Source organism: Chrysochloris asiatica, unplaced genomic scaffold (assembly GCF_000296735.1).
Source record: "Chrysochloris asiatica unplaced genomic scaffold, ChrAsi1.0 scaffold00030, whole genome shotgun sequence".
In the NCBI taxonomy this organism is placed as follows: Eukaryota; Metazoa; Chordata; class Mammalia; order Afrosoricida; family Chrysochloridae; genus Chrysochloris; species Chrysochloris asiatica.
The window spans coordinates 12,953,504-12,973,041 of NW_006408548.1; the positions used below are offsets into that span (position 1 = coordinate 12,953,504).

General features: G+C 41.1%; 1 protein-coding gene and 1 pseudogene across 1 annotated transcript in view; both read left to right on the forward strand.

Annotated features, from left to right (window-relative positions):
* The first annotated feature begins 4,567 nt into the window (after positions 1-4,567).
* The window catches only part of NEK10 (NIMA-related kinase 10), a 417,902-nt gene continuing 402,931 nt past the window's right edge, over positions 4,568-19,538 (forward strand). Inside the window, 2 exon segments of the mRNA XM_006851613.1 lie at positions 4,568-4,691; positions 4,956-5,016. Coding sequence (XP_006851675.1) covers positions 4,618-4,691; positions 4,956-5,016 — 135 coding nt within the window. The 5' untranslated portion in view covers positions 4,568-4,617.
* LOC102811074 lies at positions 5,510-15,073 on the forward strand (annotated as a pseudogene).

Below are 19,538 nucleotides of genomic sequence, written 5' to 3' on the forward strand. Positions count from 1 at the left end.
CAACACAACAACATAATCAATGTAATGAAACAAGTTATATGAATTGTTGAATGTGAAACTGATGATGTGCCCTGTAAACTTTCACTCAATCCACTATAAAAACCTTAAATTAAAAAAAAAAAGGTCTAGGTGAGCTCTTTGTTTTTCGTTGCTGTAGCATCAACTCCAATTCAAGGCCACCCCATGTGTGCAAAGAACAACTGCACCATAGGATTTTCAAGGATGTGACCTTTCATGAGCAGACCGCTAGGTGCCTGTGGGTTCAAACTTCCAGTCTTTCAGTCTACTAGTTGAGAGCTTAAGTGCTTGCACCAGCCAGGGAATTTCTAGAGTGATGTTGTTGCTTTTGGTAATTGCCATCTAGTCTGTACTGATTTACAGAAACCCTGTATAGGGTTTCCAAGGAGTGCCTGTTAGTTTTGAACTGCTGACCTTGTAGTTAGCAATTCAGTGCTTATCCTACAATGCCACATCAGGACTCCAGGGTGAGTTTAGGACTGGTTTTAGACATTTGGAAGTTACAGAAGATATTTAAGTCATGGCACGACAAGTGATCTTTGAGACAGGCTAGATAAAGAGTCAGAGCAAGGATACTAACTGTTGGATCACAAGGTCTGGCAAAACAAAACAAAACACCCACCGATGTCCAGAACTACGTCGTGAGGTTACTGTGGTTATGAGTCTTTACACGAGTAGACAGCCTGACCTACAGCGTAAGGAGGGGAATTTAACTGTAGTTGATAGCTTCTGCGATAAACTCAGCTCAGTTTGTATCTGTAGCAAAGATTCTTGTAAACTCCTTATCTACAGCAATTCCGTGTAGTATTGATGATGGCAGATGATGCCAATTAGTGTTCTCTATCCAACATCTTCCCCTCCCTTGTCACCGTTAGTTTTTCCTGGGTTCTATATTCAAGGGTGTTTTGCTTGTAACAGCTAGCTCCCAGGTTGTTTTTGGAGGACTGTCCCCAAGCAAGAAAATTTATATATCCACAGACATGGAATTACCCTTAACCGGTGACTGAAGGGTATCTGAGTATGAAAGCAGCCATCTTCCCTCAGGTTTGGACAACTCCAGGCATAATTTACACTTTTGAGCTCTCCTGTGGGATCAGGCTTAAGAGCTGATCTGGAGAGTTTTTTTTTGCCTTAGATGGCACCCTTAACTTCTTTTGGGAGCAATTAATAAATTGTCTGCCTCAGGCCAACTTGCTTTAACATGTGAACTGCCTCTTCATTCACACCTGTTTTGTATTATAAACTTTGAGACAGTGTCATAGATTTTGTTCATTTAAAAGGAAAGAACTAGATATTTTGAAAGCATTCCTAACTTCTCAAGGTGGTGTTTTTTGTTGTTGTTGGTTTTTTGTTTTTTCCAGAATAGTCTCAAGTTTAATAGTCATGAATAGGGAAAGGATTTGGTTTTGTATCCTAAGACAAACATCTATTTCTAATGATTCTGGCAATATTGGTTATTGTTTTAATTAAGTGAAACATTTCTACGAAGTGATCTGTTTTCACTCTTCCAGCTCACAGAATACAGGCTAATCTTCAGCTGATAAAACTGTTCGATGATTATTTCCTGTTCACACAGCCAGTCAGTAAAACTAGGAAGATTAAGCAAGAGAAGAAGGCAGGGTGTTTATCAGGGTTTGATTGTGGTAAATGTGATCTTCTAGCTGAAGAACTTTTCCACACATTCTGATACACTTATCATGTGGTTTTCATTTCCTGCTTCCAAAACAGTTTATAGCTATGGTTTGAGCAGGAATTTGAAGCCAACAGGCCAGTGTGTCTATGTGGAATTTTCCTTCTAACCTTGAGGGAAAAGTAAATTATATACTATTTATCTTGAACTTTTATTTCCTTTTATTTTAGGACTCTAGGGACGTTTTAATATCTGTATCTATATTAAAAAACAACAACAACAACAAACACTTGGATCTTTTGCTTTTAAACAATAATTTACAGGGCCTCCATTTTTCCTTCCTCCCTCCTTTCCCCTCTCTCCCTCTTCCCTTGTTCCTTCCTTCCTTCTGTACAGAGTAAAGCAGAAGGTAAATCAAATTTCATCCTAAACTCCTCATCAAACACATGTTAAAACTCAAAGTGGGTATTTTTTTGCTTGTGGTAGAAGCCCATACTGTGATGAATTGCCTCTTTGTAGCAGTTTTCAATCTGAGATACTAGACATAGTTAACATTCAATAAATATTTGTTGAATAAATTATTCCCCCAGTACAATAATAAAATATTACCTGTGATTTGAGCCTTGGTCCCCAACTCTTAATTTCAGCTTAACTGTTGGTCACAAATATATTAGGCCATCATTTAAAAATTCTTTCTGGATTCTGTTGCGGTAAAACACCCATTGGCACATTTCTTTTACCTCTGAATACCTTTGAAACACTTGGATTTTGACCATAGATTTCACAATGCATAGAGGCATGTGATTATAAGACAATAATGCATGCCTTTTCATTCCTGAACAACACTCTGAAGTTAAACTGTGACATTGAAGCCTGGTTGGAAAATTTTCCACCCAATCAAATTAAACCACATTAATGATATATTTGCTGTGTAATTGAAAGTATGAATACCTTCAAACTGTTCTTTTTGCCTCTATTCTAGAAGGTAAAATAATTGAATCAGAGATCTCTAGGGGGGTAGAAAATAAAATTTTTCTGTCCTTTGGTGGACATGTACTTAACTTTTGGGTGGGGCTGGGAAATAGAAAAATTTCCCCTAGGAAGGATAACCATGCTGACACCTCACTTCTTAATTCAGAAGACTGAAATGCCTGTGAATTGTATTCCTAGTCAGTCCAGTTTCACTGTCCAAATGGATTGGGTGAGCCGAGAGACTGCGTAAGACTCATCTAAGCCTTCTAGAAGAATTTATGAGTAGAGTTGACCCCCCTGGGGATTAAAATGGAAGGAAGCTCTCAAGCTTTAGGAATTCTGGAAATCCAGTGGTATTTTGTGTGTTACCCTCACCCATAATAAGCATCAGTAATACTTATATGTGAATGGGTGGAGCTTTTTCAGAAGCTTCCACAGATGTAAGCCATCAAAAGGGAGGAAACTCCTAAGCCACAGTGCACATGTAAAATGTATATTGGAGAAGTAGGAAATGGCATGAAAGTATCAGCTGAGCCTCAGATATTTGTTTGTAGATATTTCTTGGAAGTCCAGCTTGGGAGCACTTGTTCTGACATGCAGAACAGTATTGGAACAGTGGGCTAGAATATTTTAAGTCAAGGCTGATCCGTCAACTACAAAGGTAAGTCAAAGAGTATTGCTTCTAGAGTTTCAACTCATACATACATGGTTTTATTCCAAACAAAATGTGTTTAAACATGACTCTGTCTGTCATCAGTGGATGGCTGCAGACTAGTTCATTCAATAATACGGTTGCTTTAGTCTTGTTAGGAGGCTTTCAAAGAGGCGCAATCAAAACAATAACTTCCTAGGTAATCTACTGGGTGAGTTACATTCCAGGCAGAGACGTCATCTCAGAAGATTATGGTGACTATTTTCTTGGATGCCGATATCTTAGTTAGATTTTCTCAAAGAACTCAGGATGAACACTTATCAAGACGTGTTAAGAAAGAAAATGGAAAACTGCATTGGTGAAAAAAGACCAGGAAAGTTGTACTGAGGATTTTATTTTTCCAATCAGGACAATACACCTGCACATTCTTAAAGGTTCACAAGGGCCCTCCGATGGGAAATTTGTTGGGAAACCTTACCCCATTCACCTTTCAGCCTTGATATTGCCCATTCAGACTTCCTTTTGTTCTCCAAATTCAAAGAACATTTTAAAGGAATACAGTTTGAATTCCACAAGGATACCCAAACTGCCTTTTTGATGTGGTATAAATCAAAGAGCACAGCATTCTTTGAGGAAGGATTTGAAAGATGGAAACAGCTAAGCTCTGAAGTAGATGGACTTAGGTAGAGGATCTGTGAAGAAACAATTGCTTTACTTTTTGATATTTTTGTTGAATAAAGTTTTTTATCATTTTGTAGCAAAACATTTTGACATGGGTCATTGTAATGATAAGCCATACCCTAAGTATTTCTCTGGTAGCACAGTGGTTACGAATCGGGCTGCGAACCTTAAGGTCAGCGGTTTGAAACTACCAGCCGCTCCGTGGGAGAAAGATGAGGCTTTCTACTCCCGTAAAGATTTACACCCTTGGAAACCCTGTACAGGGTCGCTATGGGTCGGAACCGACTCAACGGCACTTAACAACAACATTGTGTGGCGCTGTGGGCTATGCATCAGACTGCAAGGTTGGTGTTTCAAGCTCACAAGCTGCTCCTTGGAAACCCTAAACAGGGTCACGATGGGTCAGAATTGACTCGACGGCACTTAACAACAACAACAACTATTTCCAAAGGCTTTTGAATGATAAACAGTAAATATTATTCGTATTAATAATTTTGTTGTAGTGTTGGAAAATTCATGTGAGTTTCTGTGTGTTTAAATAAATAGGTGAATTTTAGTTGTAGTAATTGAGGATATTTTGGAGTACATAAGCCAACTAAAGTTTTTTCCTCTGGTTTACTTTGAAAGGAATGCGATGTTAATTCTGGGGCATTGATGTTTTACAATGCCTGATCAAGATAAAAAGGTGAAGACCACAGAAAAATCAGCTGAAAAAAACCAGCAAGGAATCACCATCAGGTAACCCCATACTGAGTCTTTGCTAATTATTAACTTAGACAATGGCCAGTAACCAGATTGAATGGCTGAGAAATGAGTGAATCCTAGACAACTGCAACTCTGGGTTACAATGTTTACTGAAGGATTTGACCATCTCTGGAGTTCTAAAGGAAATATTTCTCATTAATGTGTTCCGTCTTGAAAAGCAGTCCTTCAAATAGCAGTGTGGTTAGTGGTAACGTGACCTTGTTCATTGGTTGATAATTGTGTTATTCTTTTTCCTAGGGATTATTCAGACCTTAAAAGACTCCGGTGCCTTTTGAACGTTCAGTCAAGCAAACAACAGGTAGTGTTTTCAAAGAAAGTGCAGTGCTTTAATAAAAACGAAATCATGTGCTGCTGAGAATATCCATTTAACATCTTTTTGAACCATGTGCCTGTTTTCTTTGTTCTTTAATATTTTTTCTCTTTCTTTATTCAGACGTTTCTCTCATACCTGGTTTAGGCTCTGCCAAGACTTGGCATTCACAGCCTTTTCACTCGTCTCTCATGCCTGGGTCTTGCTTTATCCCATGTGCTTTGTAACATTTCCTAATCACCAAAGCTTTTAATCTTCAATCTAGAAATTGTGTTCTCTTCTACTGAATGCCTGTTTGTTTCTTCAGAACTTTAGGAACGTTGATTTTTCCAAAAATATTCTTTGCTACATTTACATTTCTACTCTTCTGCCCTCGGACTTTACTCTCCCTACCCTCTTGCCACAGTGTAAGAAATCAGAATTCTAGAAATTCAGTGATGATATTTTGTGTTTTACCCTCATCCATAAATAAATGTCCATGATGCTTATTGTAAGTGGGTGGAGCTTTCAGATAACATTTGTAACAGAGACAAAAGGGCTGACATGAGAAAGGCATTTTCTTTTGAGGTTTGCTGAAAATTGTATCTCACCAAAAGAGAGGAAACGAGTGAATTTGAGCTATTGCTTTAATAGTATTTTTCAGTCATGTGCTTCTGTTTCAGTTTATCTCTAATTGTTTTTTTTTTTTTTTTAACTTTTTATTGTGAATTGAGTGATGATAGTTTACATGGAAGAACATCAGTTTTACACTCATCCTATCATGTGTCATTTCATTGCAACGATCCATGCACCATTATTCAACAAACAGTATTTGCTTCTATTCCCTCTTTTTTTTTTGGATGTATACAAAAACACTCACGAATATATAATCATTTATTTTTTCTCTTTGGTTTTGCTTCTATAAATCTTGGGAGATTCATGAGATTGGAGGCTGTCTACATAGGTTTGGGAGCATTGTAACAATGCTAATAATCAGGAGACTATCAGGCACTTACATAGCACTGCCAGCAAGTAAATGGCAAGGATGGAACTTGAACCCAGATGGTCTGCTTCCCAAGTCTACCATGCTATACTGTGTATATCATTTTTGTGCTCATGTGGTTGCTAATCCAGCCATGATGAGTGGTGATTAGGCAAATTATCAAAGGACAGAAGAATATTTATCTATTTAGCTACAGTGGGGAATGTTTTTCTAATTATTTGATGGCATACAAAGTCCAAATAGTAGTAATAAATATTTGTTGTTATTATGTACTGTGGCATCGGTTCCAACTCATAGCGACCCTGTACAGGATTTCCGAGGCTGTAAATCTTTACAGGAGCAGAAAGCCTCATCTTTCTCCCATGGAACAGCTGGTAGTTTCGAACTGATGACCCTGAAGTTAGCATCCCTATTCGTAACCACTATGCTACCAGAGCTCCTTTGTTGTTGTTGTTGTTGTTGTTGTCAGGTGCCATCGAGTTGGATCCAACTCATAGTGACCCCATGCACAGCAGAATGAAACAATGTCCGATCCTGGGCCAACCTCACTACCTCTGCCACACTTGACGCCATCAATGACGCCACCTGGCTGATCCATCTCGTTGAGGGTCTTCCTCTTTTTCTCTAACCCTCCACCTTACCCAGCATGACATCCTTCTCCAGCGACTGTTCTCTCCGGAACAATGTGTCCAAAGTAGGAGAGACGAAGCTTAGTCATCTTGGCCTCTAAGGAGCACTCTGGTTGTACTTCTTCCAAAACAGATCTATTGGTTCTTTTGGCAGTCCATGGCACTTTCAGTATTCTACTCCAACACCACAACTCAAAGGCATCAGTTCTTCTATGATCTTCCTTATTCACTGTCCAGCTTTCGCAACCATATGAGGTTATTGAAAATACCATGGCTTGGGTCAGGCGCACCTTAGTCCTCAAGCTGACATCTCTGTTCTTCAATACTTAAAAAAGTTCCTGTGCAGCAGATTTGCCCAATGCAATATGTCGTCTGATCTCTTGACCGCTGCTTCCGCGAGTGTTGACAGTTGATCCAAGAAGAATGAAGTCCTTGACAACTTCAATCTCTTCTCCATTGATAAGAATGTTTTTTATTGGTCCAGTTGTGAGGATTTTGTTTTCTTAACATTGAGATGTAATCCATATTGAAGGCTGTGCTCTGTGATCTTCATAAGTATATGTTTCAAGTCCTCTTCACTTTCAGCAAGCAAGGTTGTATCATCAGCATATCGCAGGTTGTTAATGAGTCTTCCACCAATCCTGACGCCACGTTTTTCTTCATAGAACCCAGCTTCTCGTATTTTTTGCTCAGCATACAAATTAAACAAGTATGGTGAAAGAACACAACCCTGTCGCATACCTTTCCCAATTTTAAAACATTCAGTGTTCCCATGCTCTGTTCGAACAATTACCTCTTGGTCCAGGTACAGATTTCTCAGAAGTACAATTAAGTGTTCTGGAATACTCATACTTCTCAGTGTTGTCTATAGTTTGTCATGATTCACACAATCGAAAGCCTTCGCGTAGTCAAAGAGCTCCTTTAGGGAATGCTTAATACATACCTGACACTTTACCTGCATTTCCCTGTGTAATAATCAGAACCTTCACTTTTACAGAGTCAATGGATGTACAGATAGGCTGTATCATTTCCCCAAGCGTGGAACAGCTAATGGTGGAGCACAGGTCTGAACCTAGATGCCAGGCCTATACAATGTGTGACTCATCACTGAATTAATGTGTTGCAGTAAACTACTTAAGATGGCAACTCTTGTTTTTTTGTGACTCCCACCAAATGATTGGATGAGAGTAGGCAGATAAGGTGCTTGTGGACCACTGGTGGGATTGGATAGCTTGCTAATAATGTGAATAAGGTGCATGGTACCCTTGTGGGAGTCAGACCATGCAAATAGGATTCCATGTATGTAGTCCCAATAAAGGGATTGATCAGTTTTGCCATCCTGTTAATCTTAAAAATAAGCCAATCTCACAAGATGGAGGGACCTACCACCAAGGAGGAGAAATAGGAGTGGAGCACATCCTTTGAGCCTGGGGTCTCTGTTCTAGGAACATTAATGTTAGATCCAGGAGACAGAACTGTAACACTAGAGATGATGAGAGGTGGTAAGAAACAGCAGCAGAAGCAACAGAACCAGGAGGCTGGCAGAAGACACAGAGAGAGCTGAGCTCCTTTGGGCCAAGGCTTACTGTTGGGGTGGGCACCTGTATACATTTATTGGTGGAGTGAAAGAGTTTTGTAACACTTCACTGAGCAGAGCAGAAGCTGGGCTGGCTCAAGTGGTTTAGGGCCAGAGAGAGGGCTGCCTGCTGGCACAGCTGAACAGAGGCTGTCTTGATTGAAGAACTGTATCCTGAGCTTTCTGAACCTGAATTGTAGCCTGTTACTTCACTAGTAAACCTCAGAACCATGGCTATTGTCTGTGAATTCTGTGTGCCAGCTAAGAAGTAGAAAGTGCCTTGGGAGGGACAGTTGGTTTCAGGATTAGTAAAAAGGTTGGAGAGAGGGGTATGTCTGGACTTCCACTTCCTAGGAATCAGCCTTGAGTTGTTGATGCTGATGGTGATTCTTTTCCTCCCTCTGGGAGTTAAAAGAGGTCAGATGCCTCTGCCAGGTCATTTTTACCAGTGTCTTTTAAAGGACTTCAGAAATGGCAACGCTATGTGGCAGCAACCATTCCTCTCACAGCACTCTCTCTGCTTCTCTGTTGGTTCATTAATCCTTTGCAATGGCCACACAGAACTCAGACACCATACTCATGGGTTTTTGTTTGTTTGTTTGTTTGTTTTTTTAATTTAACAGGTTACAAGTTGGGGTCAGAAATGCTCAAGGCACAGTTGTTCCAGTCAGCTGTTGCTAAATATCCGTATGACACACCACTCCACCCTAAAGGCACTCAACTCTAGCTCCGTGGGTCAGCAAACCTAGCTCCCCCAATGAAGGGCTGGAGGCACCCCACTCTACACGCAAGCTTCCTGTCCAAAGTCACTCATCTTTACTTGCTCTGTGACCTCGGAAGTTCACTGCTCTGTCATGTCCTCTTGTTTTTGGTTCTGCTGCAGCATCTTTGCCACTTCTCTAGGGTCACTGCTCAAAGGTCTTGGAATCCAAAGATATGCTCTACTTCTGTCTCTTCATTGATGGTAGCAAAATCTCCCCTCATGCTTCTGAGATGGTTCCTTTTATACCCATGCTAGAGTTTCAAGTTTTTACAATTACAGTGAACTCAGCTAACATCCACAGCTGAGTCATGTCATCCTATCAGCATCTTCTCCCACCTTCTCTTACCCAGACTCAGCAGGGCAAAAATACTATATGGGGGGAGTTACAGACTATGACTAGAAAAGACATGAACTAACTAACTACACTACAGAAATGAAATTACAGTTGACAGAGTAGTTGGTTGAATGTTTATTCAGAGTAGACTTGGGTCTTAAAATATCTTTTCTCTGGCTAGTCCCTTCTTCTGATATTAATATCATCCCTCACCCACAAGAAATACGAGCCATAACACGAGTAGATATATGCACACCAATGTTCATAGCAGCACTGTTTACAATAACAAAAAGATGGAGACAGCCTAAGTGCCCATTAACTGAAGAATGGATAAACAAACTGTACTACATACACACAATGGAATATTATGTTACCTTGAAGAACAACAAGGAAGTTGTAAGCTACCACATAACCTAAATGAACCTTGAGGACATTATATTGAGTAAAAGATTGTAGTAAGTAGTCAGTCATAAAAGGAGAAATACTGCATAGGACCACTATTGTAAAAGACTAACAAAAAAAACCCATACTAAAAGGGAGAAAAAATTATTTGCTGGTTACTGGGATGTTGGGGGTGGAGAAGGTGAAGCACAGGATAGGGAATAGACACCGGATAGTTTTGGTGCTGGGGGTGGGGGGGATGCAATACACAAGAAAGGGGAGGGGAATGGAAGAACAAGGTGGATGGGAGAACAGGTAGGCAGGTTTGCATGGGCTAAGAGGGACAGAGGTAAATAATGATGTATGCACAACCTTGGAACAATAGGGCTTTGGGAAACAGGGATTGAGGTATGGTTGGAATGGGTAAAAGGGGGAAAATAATATTAAGATGCTTGGCTGTCTTTTGAATCTTGGTTTCCCTTGCCTACCATTATCAAATAGACACTTGAGGGGGGGAAAGAAAGGAATAGCCAGAAATATCACCATAGAAAGCTTGTAATTCCGTCTTCTGTCTGTAACTGATTGGAATACCTAAAATGGGGATACAACATGCCCAGTGAAGGAGGCTTCCTGCAGAGCCTCTGCATTAAATAAGACCATAGGTGGAATCCAGATCCCCATCCAGAATCTTCTGAGGTGGGAAATTTCCACTTGAAAGGACAAGCAGACCAGGTTGGAGCAGCTAGAAGAATCAAAGATACTTCTTGAAAAAAATACAAGAAAAAGCAAAAACAATAATGGCAGGCTAACTGACTACTACAAGAACAAGCAGCTTGCTTGCCCAGGAGACATCAAGGCAAGTGGTCGGGTCCCCTCAGAGCAAACCCCTTCCAAGACTAAGACACAAGGGGAATACATGAGCAGGCATGCAGTGTGACTGATGACCATGTTGGTCACCAATAAGGGGAAGTGAGGGAAAAACAGCAATGAAGTTGTGAGCTACATCCTACCACGTTGAATAGACTCCTGTGAATCTGGGTTGGCCAGCAGTATGGCAAGACCTGTGAACTCCTGGGCCCAGAGATGGTGACATGGCCACAAGGGACTAGAGTGAAGAGTGAGGCGTCCAGCTGATAAGAAGTGCTAGCATATGCACAAGAACACCCACACTTGCAGATAATACCCATTTGACCTGGCTTCCATGGCTGGATGATCAGAGCTCAACTAGAAGAAGAAAGAAGACAGAGAAAAAAAGAGTAATGTGATACAATTTGGTGAACTTGACCTACACCTATGGATGCAGTAGCTCAAAAGAGGGAACAAATCTTTACAGTGAGAATCATTCCCGCCCCTCATTACACAGGGTAGACAGGGATGGGCAACTTGGACATTGGCTACCCAAAATGAGGGACTACAAAGGAAAAAAGTAGACTGGCTTATAAGCTTTCGAGAGGGAGTGTAGATCCAGAGGGTGCAGAAGAAGGTAGAATCTCTACTGAGTTGTATCCAATCTGTATGGTCGGGGCTGATGAAAGGAGATGGGGATACAACAGTAAATAACTGTTATCAAGACTGACTGTGAAGGTTGGAAATGTAAAGGTAAACGATTTGTAGCAAAAGAAGGAGAGTAATTGACACTGCAGTCCAGGAGCAGAGGTCCCTGGGTCCATCAAGGGAGAAGAGTGGAGTGCAGGACCCTACCCAGAGAAGCAGTGATGGCAGAGATGGAGGCAGAGATGATGACATGGAGAGATGGAGTGGCTGGGGACTCTTGACCCTGAGAGGGAGAGGGGCTGTGTGCTGATGACAGAGGGGCAGGCTTGTGGGGTATACCCTTTGGTTGTTTGATGATACATGGAGGAGGGAATTGTAATCATGGCAATGAAATGATATACAATAGGATGATTGTAAAGCTAATTTTCACCCATATAAACTATCACATAAGTCACAATAAAACATGAAAAGAGAAAAAAAAAATCCCTCCTAGGATGGCAGCAGTCACTCTTAGCCCTTGTTCTGTCTATATGCTGCTGAAATAGTATCTAATGCAAAACTCTGAGCCTACCAGCCCTTTGCTCACAAACCTTCGCAAAGTACTTCTTCAAATCAAGCCCGTTGTTTCTTATTAAAGCAAGCTTTTTGACTATGTCAGGTGACATCGAGTCAGAACCGACTCATAGCGACTCCATGCACAGCAGAACGAAACAATATCCGATCCTGGGCCAACCTCACTACCGCCGTTTCCTTTTTTTGGCTATAGTTTCTATTCTTCCCCACTGTGTGTTGTAAGATGCAACCATAATGCAACCTTTCTTTCACTTTTTGTTTTTACTGTTCTTTGGGTCTACAATGTCTTTTCTCCAAATTTCTGTCCTAGAAAACCTCCCTTGTTGTCAGGACCTAAATCTAATGGCACTACCTTAAAAAAAAGTCTGAATTTATTGTCCAGCCCTGAAGTGACTTCTCCCTTCTCTAGGTTCCAAAGCACCTTTCTTCACTGTTGCAGCATTATTTTCTCCCTGGTCTTAGAAACATTTTCTACATATCTTATTTCCTGACAAGATTATAAGTATTGAAATGCCAGCAAATGTGTCTTTTGCCAGTGGTTCATAGATGTTTTACTTAGTAAATTTTTGTTCAGTTTTAGCCAAACTGTATTGTAACTTGAGAATTGAGTACATCTAACCCTCTGTCCAGAGCAAAGGAAACTTGGAGGTGCATTGGGTTAAGTGTTGGGCTGCTAACCCAAAGGTCAGCAGTTCAGATCCACCATCTGCTCCTTGGAAAGGAGATGGGCAGTCTGCTTCTGTAAAGATTTATAGATTTAGAAACCCTAGGGAACAGTTCTGGTAGCATAGTCGTTACGAATCAGGCTACGAACCACAAGGTCAGCAGTTCGAAACTACCAGCCACTCAGTGGGAGAAAGATGAGGCTTTCTGCTCCCATAAAGATTTACAGCCTTAGAAACCCTGTACAGAGTCACTATGGGTCAGAACCAACTCGATGGCACTTAACGACAACAACAGCAAGGGAACAGTTATATAACCTCTAGCATAGTGGTTACGAATCGGGCTGCTAATTTCAAGGTCAGCAGTTCAAAACTAACAGCGGTTTCGTGGGAGAAAGATGAGGCTTTCTGTTCCCATAAAGATTTACAGCCTTGGAAATTCTATGCAGGGTCACTATGAGTCAGAACTGACTCTGTGGCACATAATCATCATCACCACAATGCCCCTATGAGTTGAAATTGACCTGATGGCAATTAGTTTGCTTTGTTTTTGAGGTCCAGAGTGAAAGAAGCGTCAGTGATTTACAAAAAGTTTGGCTGTAATTTTCCATCGTTGAAGCCGATACTGAGATCTCTTATATTGTTTTTCAGCACCACTTCCTTATTAACACATGGCAGGCTTAATTAACTTAATAATTTCTCCCCTTTTAACTGATTTAAAAATTTACAGTCAGTTTTCTGTTAAGTTCACATGTGACACCATCATATCTTTCAGTGAAATATTTCACACATACAAATATGAGTATTTGCAATGTTTGAATTCTTTGGAAAGTAGATGGCTCTTAAAAAAAAAGAAAGAAAGAAAGAAAGAAAGAAAGAAAGAAAGAAAGAAAGAAAGAAAGAAAATTACTGCCTTTGGTTTTGTGAAGGTCCTAAGATTCACATAACTCTTGCCTAATTTTGTTAATAAAATTTTTATGCATTTGTTATTTTGAAATAACAAATGCTATTCTGAATACCTACATCCTATAAAATAATGTAGACATATTTGTAGAAGAAGAAAACTATTGAAGGTAATAAATCAGGAATGTATTTGTTTCTACCTTACTTGTTCCAGAAGGCATTAACAAAGCATAGCAGTCTCTGGAGGAGCATTAGTAACATAGTGGGTAACTCACTGAACTGCTACCCACAAGCAAGTTCAACATTCTGAGTGCACCAGCCACTGCACAGGAGAAAGATGAGGCTTTCTGCTTCTATAAAGATTTACAGTGTTGGAAACCCAGTGCAGGGTGGCCGTGAGTCAGAACTGACTTGATGGCATGCAGCAGTAGGAGTAGGAGTCTCTTGGTGGCACTGAGTTGAGTGCTTGACTACTAGCTGCATGGTTGGTGGTTTCAACCCACCCAGAGGTACTGTGGAATTCTGGTGTGGCTATGTAGGATAAGCACTGGACTGGATAAACACTGGTCAGCGGTTCAAACCCACCAGCAACTCTTTTGAAAACCTATACAGGGTAGCTCACTATGTGTTGGAACCAACTCGATGGCACTTAAGAACATAAGAGACACTTTGAAAGAAAGTCCTGGTGATCTGCTTCGGAAAGGTCCCAACTTTGAAAACGCCATGAAGCCTTTCTACTGTACACACAAGTAGTCACCGTGAATAGGAACTGACCTAATCACAACCAACAAGAGTGGGACATCTAGGATTTCCTGAGTGACACAACCATTACTAACTGAAAGATTGGCCTTTGAATCCATTCAGAGGTGCCGTGGAGGAAAGGTTTGGCAATCTGCTTCTGAAAAATCACAACTTTTGGAAAGCTATGGCTTCTTTTTTGATGGAACACCAAATGGGAGATGATGTTGGTTTGGCGGGAAGGCCCAGAGGCCTCAGGGGCCCAGGGATGGAGCCTGGGGCAGCCTACAGGGCTGTGGCCTTGGAGCTCGCAGAGGTATAGTCAAGGACAAGGAGTGACTTCCATCAGTGTCACCAAGCTGAGCCATCGGAACAAGGTCAAGATCAAGTCCTGGGAGTAGATTTATTTTTCCTCCCTGCCAATCAAGGAGTCTGAGATCATTGCCTTTTTCCTTGGAAAGTTGCTCAAGGACGAGTGTTGGAAAGTCATGCCTGTATAGAAGCAGGTGCGTCGTTGGCCAGTGGACCAGGTGCAAGGTATTTGTTGCTATAGGATACGACAGTGAGCAAAGCAGCCTGGGTGTTAGTGCTCCAAAGAGGTGGCTACCACTATCTGTGGGACCATCATCCTGTTTGAGCTCTCCATTGCATCTCTGCGGTGAGACTCCTTGGGGAACAAGATCGGTAAGCCCCACATTTTCTTGTAAGGTGACAGGCCGCTGTGGCTCAGTGCTGGTACGCCGCATCCCTGTGCTCAGAAGCACTGGCATAATTTCAGCCCCTGTGCCCAAGAAACTGCTGCTGTTGACCAGTAATGATAACTGCTATACCTCAGCCAGGGGCTGTACTACTTATCATCTGGGCAACTTGATGTCATCTCCAATAGCTACAGCTGTCTCATTCCCGACCTCTGGGTCTCCCTACTAGGAATTCACTGGCTATCTTGTAAAGACCCACACCAAGTCTCTGTGCAGAGGACCCAGGCTCCAGCTGAGGCCACCATGTGTTGATTTTTATATCAGAAAAATAGAGTGAATTAGTTACGCCTGTGAAAAAATATACACACACACACACACACACACAAAAAGAAAATCTTTGGAGTGCAGTTTTGACTCGATGCCAACTGGTTTGGTAATAAGGATATAGGAAGTGGACACATGATCAGAAATTAAAACTGGGACCAATGGAGAAACAAAAGCAGGAATTGTGGAGCAAAGTAGAATCAAGTATACAATGGGACACACATTTGGCACTGTGAGTTTTAATAGTCAGTTAGAAAGGGAAACCCAGGATCAAGGCCCATTCACCTGAATTTCTGCTCTACGAAGACCTGACTTGCTATTTACCTGTGGCCAATTACCTGTGTTCTAAGGAAATTTCCTTTAGGGGTTTCGGCAGAGACTTGGAAAGAACAGAATGTCCTGCATTTGAATCTCTGATGAGCCAGGCCACCTCCCTCATTGTTTCATTGTGTTCCCGTCTTCTTCTTATGCTTTGCCCTGTTTACTTCATGCCCTGTTAGTGTCCGCTGTCCTGTGGGACAGCCCCAAGTGTGACAGAACTGAGGATAGACACACTCTAAGGTAAATCGCCCCCTTCAGCATAGCAGAGTTAGTATAAACAAAACAAATAATTCAAGAAAAGAACTGCCCCTGTGTTGTTGAAAGGAAAGAAATGGTTGGAGATTTCATCAGAGAGTATTCATAATCATGAAGGAATCTGCCTAGAGCTGGAATTAAGATTCTACCTTCAGAGCCATAGGAAGCTGAGAGACAGGTTGGCAAGCATAAAAAGATGGAAAAAATAAAGTATTAATTTCAGGTCCGTTAATTGCTTTGAGATAAAAAAAAGGCTTTGATTGATGCTGTGTAGAGGAAAGATAGAAAGCATGGGCCTATGTTTGGAGAGATTGGGTACAGGCACAGATAGTTTTGGAACACGACAGAGTATGGATTCTGGGTGTAAGGTGCAATGGCATGTATAGGTTTTGAGGATGAAGAAGAGGTCACTTTTCTTTCAAGTATCAGGGAAGGAGATGGTTCTTGAAAATGGGGCTGATGTTCTATCAATGGAATTGATGGGAGAGATATTCTAGGGGACGGGAGTATAAGTCAGATATTTGAAGGAAGGAAAGTGACAAGTTTTTAAACAAAACGGTGAGAAGAGATTTCATCAGAAGCAGCAATAAAAGAAAGCTATAAGACTTAGTGAAGTGTCTGCAGGCCCATTTCAGAAATTTATACCTGATCCCATAAACAACAAGGAATGTTGAAATTTCTGAGCAGAAATGATGTGATTAACCCATTAGGAAGGTCCTGCATGCTGCAGCCCATCAATCTTTACTCTCTTTGTTTCCACTCACACTGTTTGAGCTGCAGACATACTTTCTAGTTCATATGTAATTCTCTGCCTCCTGTTCATGTTAAGCGCCTTTGAGTCACTTCTGACTCTTAGTGGCCCTGTGCACAGCAGAACACAACCCTATCCAGTCCTGCACCATCCTTATAATCATTGCTGTGTTTGAGCCTATTGTAGCCACTGTTTCAGCTCATCTCCTGGAGGGTCCGTCCTCTTTTCCACTGACCCCCTGCCTTCTAGCCTGTGTGAAAAATCTTCCTGGAATACTTTGGAATACTCCTAGCATGTATGTCCTGCTCCAACATGGAACTGTAGATTCCTGACGGCAGAGGCTGTTCTGTTTGCTGTACAACCAGTATTGCACACGACACTAGCACCCATGTCTACATTAAACATGATGTATTCATTTTTCAAAGACTCTGGTGACAATGTGAACATCCATTCAGTAGCTTCACATCTGAGCACCTACTATAAGCCAAAGGTGACGTGCTAAGAACACAAAGATAAACAGTCTTAATGTTTGTCGCCTTCAGGGTGGCCAAATTGAGTGAGGAAAGGCTGGTGTGTGTGCTAGACATTGTATTAGAGCGTGATCCAGGCTGTAAGAGGAGAGAAAGCACAGTAATGCCACCAGGGAGGATGTGAACAGCTCTACCTAGGAAGGTCTTGGGCAGCTGTTTACCTAGGAGACTGTTTGATCTGAGCCCTGAAATGTAATCAGGAGTCACAAACTGCACATGCCCAGGCAAGTAGAGGTCACACTGTGCAATGTATTCTGAGACCAGTGACTAGTTTAATGCAGCCAGAAGTTGGAGTCCAGTTTTTCATTCAGCTTAATTAAAATAAAATAAAAAATTTACAGGCTAGTAGTGGACTGGAAGACTGAAACAGAGCGCAGGGGACAGATTTTCATCTCAGTATGAGGGAAAAGTTGGGAAAGAGTAGGACTCATGTAAAAAGCAAATGGGCCGCCTCAATGAAATTCTCATTATTGGAGATACATTTGTACTTGTTTCTAGAACTGTGAATGTTGGAGATGGAATGAGGTTGTCTGGATTTGAATCACTGCTCTGGCACTTACTAACTTTGTCTCCTAGGCAAGTCTCTTAGGCCTTCTGTGCCTCATTTCCTCATCTATACAATGCTGTGTGCCTCATAGAATTGCTATGTGGATGAAATGTACATAATATCTGGAAAGCGCTTTGAACAGGCCTGCCACTACAGCAAAAGAATCCTATGTCTTTTGAGGAAGTTTCCAAATCCAAGTCTATACGCCCATCCCTTATGGGAAAGAACACAGTTTAAAGTTATCTCTCTGGATTTGTGTGATGTTATATTTATGATGTATGAACTTTCAGAGTTTGGCTTGTGCAAAGTGATGCCAAGTATAGTGTACCGTAATAGAAAAAATGAATATTAGTACAAGTCTGTGAGGTGGCTGGCTGCTCAACTGGCTCTTTTACTGAGTATCATGATCTTGACTGCTTTGCAGTGAGAAGCATGTGTGTTTTCCTGGCCCTGCTTGAACACAGCGAATGTTGAAGGATACACACAAGGTCTGAAGAACTGGGGAGCCAAGAGAAACAGCTCTGGGTTCTGAACAGGTTTCTCAACTCTCACTGCTTTTGTCTGAAGAGAACTGGTTGCTTCAAGGGAGTTCCTACTGTTAAGCTCGAAGTCTTTGCAGCTATACATGTTGACCCATTTTATCCACTGAATCTCCATTAATTGATTTCCTATACCAGTTGTACCTGGCTATCTTGCAATCAGTAGTTAGAGAGTTGCAGTAATGGCAAGGGGACTTGAGCTGGAATCACTTCCTAGTAGCTGTGTATCATGACCTTTCTTGAGTAACTCTGGAACATTCACTCACTCCTCTGACTTCCTGTCCAGTATCATATGGGTTGTCAATTCACATTCAGAAATCCCCTAATTTGTACTCAAAGTTGCATATTTAGCAAATTCATCTTTATAGTGGAAATGATTATGAAGATTCAAGAGTATTTATGGAGTCGTGGTGTGCCGTGGTAGGGTAAGTACTGGACTGCTAATCACAAAGTCAATAGTTCAAACCCACCCACCTGCTGCTCCTTGGAAACACTCTACAGGATGTCTATGAGTTGGCACTTAACAACAAGAAGAAGAATATGTATAAAGTCCTTAGAATATAGCTAGCACATAGCAAGTACTTTATAAATACTGACTTTATTTAATCCTCAAAATAACTCTGTGGGGTATATATTATTATTATTTCTATTGCACAAACATAGAAAATGATGGATAGAGATAGTAAGCAAATTGTCCTTGCTCATGTAGGTGGTTAATGGTGGATTTAAACCCAGGAAATCTGGCCTAGTGTTTTTCTTAACCACCTAATCTTGTTGCCTCAAGTGCCCTTGTGACAGCTGTAAGTTTACCCAGTGAACACTGCAAAAGAAGGGTAGTTTTAAGGATGGAATATTATTAACATATTTATAAATATATTTTTCTTGCTGGAGAAGTTAACCATGGCTGGCATTCAGTGAAGGAGGATTTTTGTGTGTGTGTGTGTGTGTGTGCTAGCTATGGAGTCCTGGTGTGGCGCTGTGGGCTAATGCATCAGACTGCAAAGTTGTTTGAACTGCAAGCTCGGTGGCTGCTCCTTGGAAGCCCTATACAGGGTCACTATGGGTCAGAATCAACTCGATGCCACTTAACAACAACAACAATTAAATTATACCCTTCTTTTACTACATTTTTTCCAATAAACCAAATACTTTAGGAAGGTCAAGCATATTATCTTTTGATAAGGAAATTATGTCTGTATACTGATTTCTATCAAATATTTAAATGGAATATGACAAATACAATGTATTGCAGCTTAATTTGAATTTTTATGATATATATGGAATGATTTAGTGCAAACACAAGTTCATTAGTTCAAGCCCACCATCTGATTCTCATGTCTGTTTCCATGAAAATGTACTGCCTCAGAGACCCTATACAGGGTTGAAATCTTTCAACAAAATAATGCACCACTGGAGGCACTCACTCATCTATGCCAAGAAATTTGGAAGACAACTACCTTGTCAGCTGATTGGAAGACATCCATATTTGTGCCCATTCCAAAGAGATGTG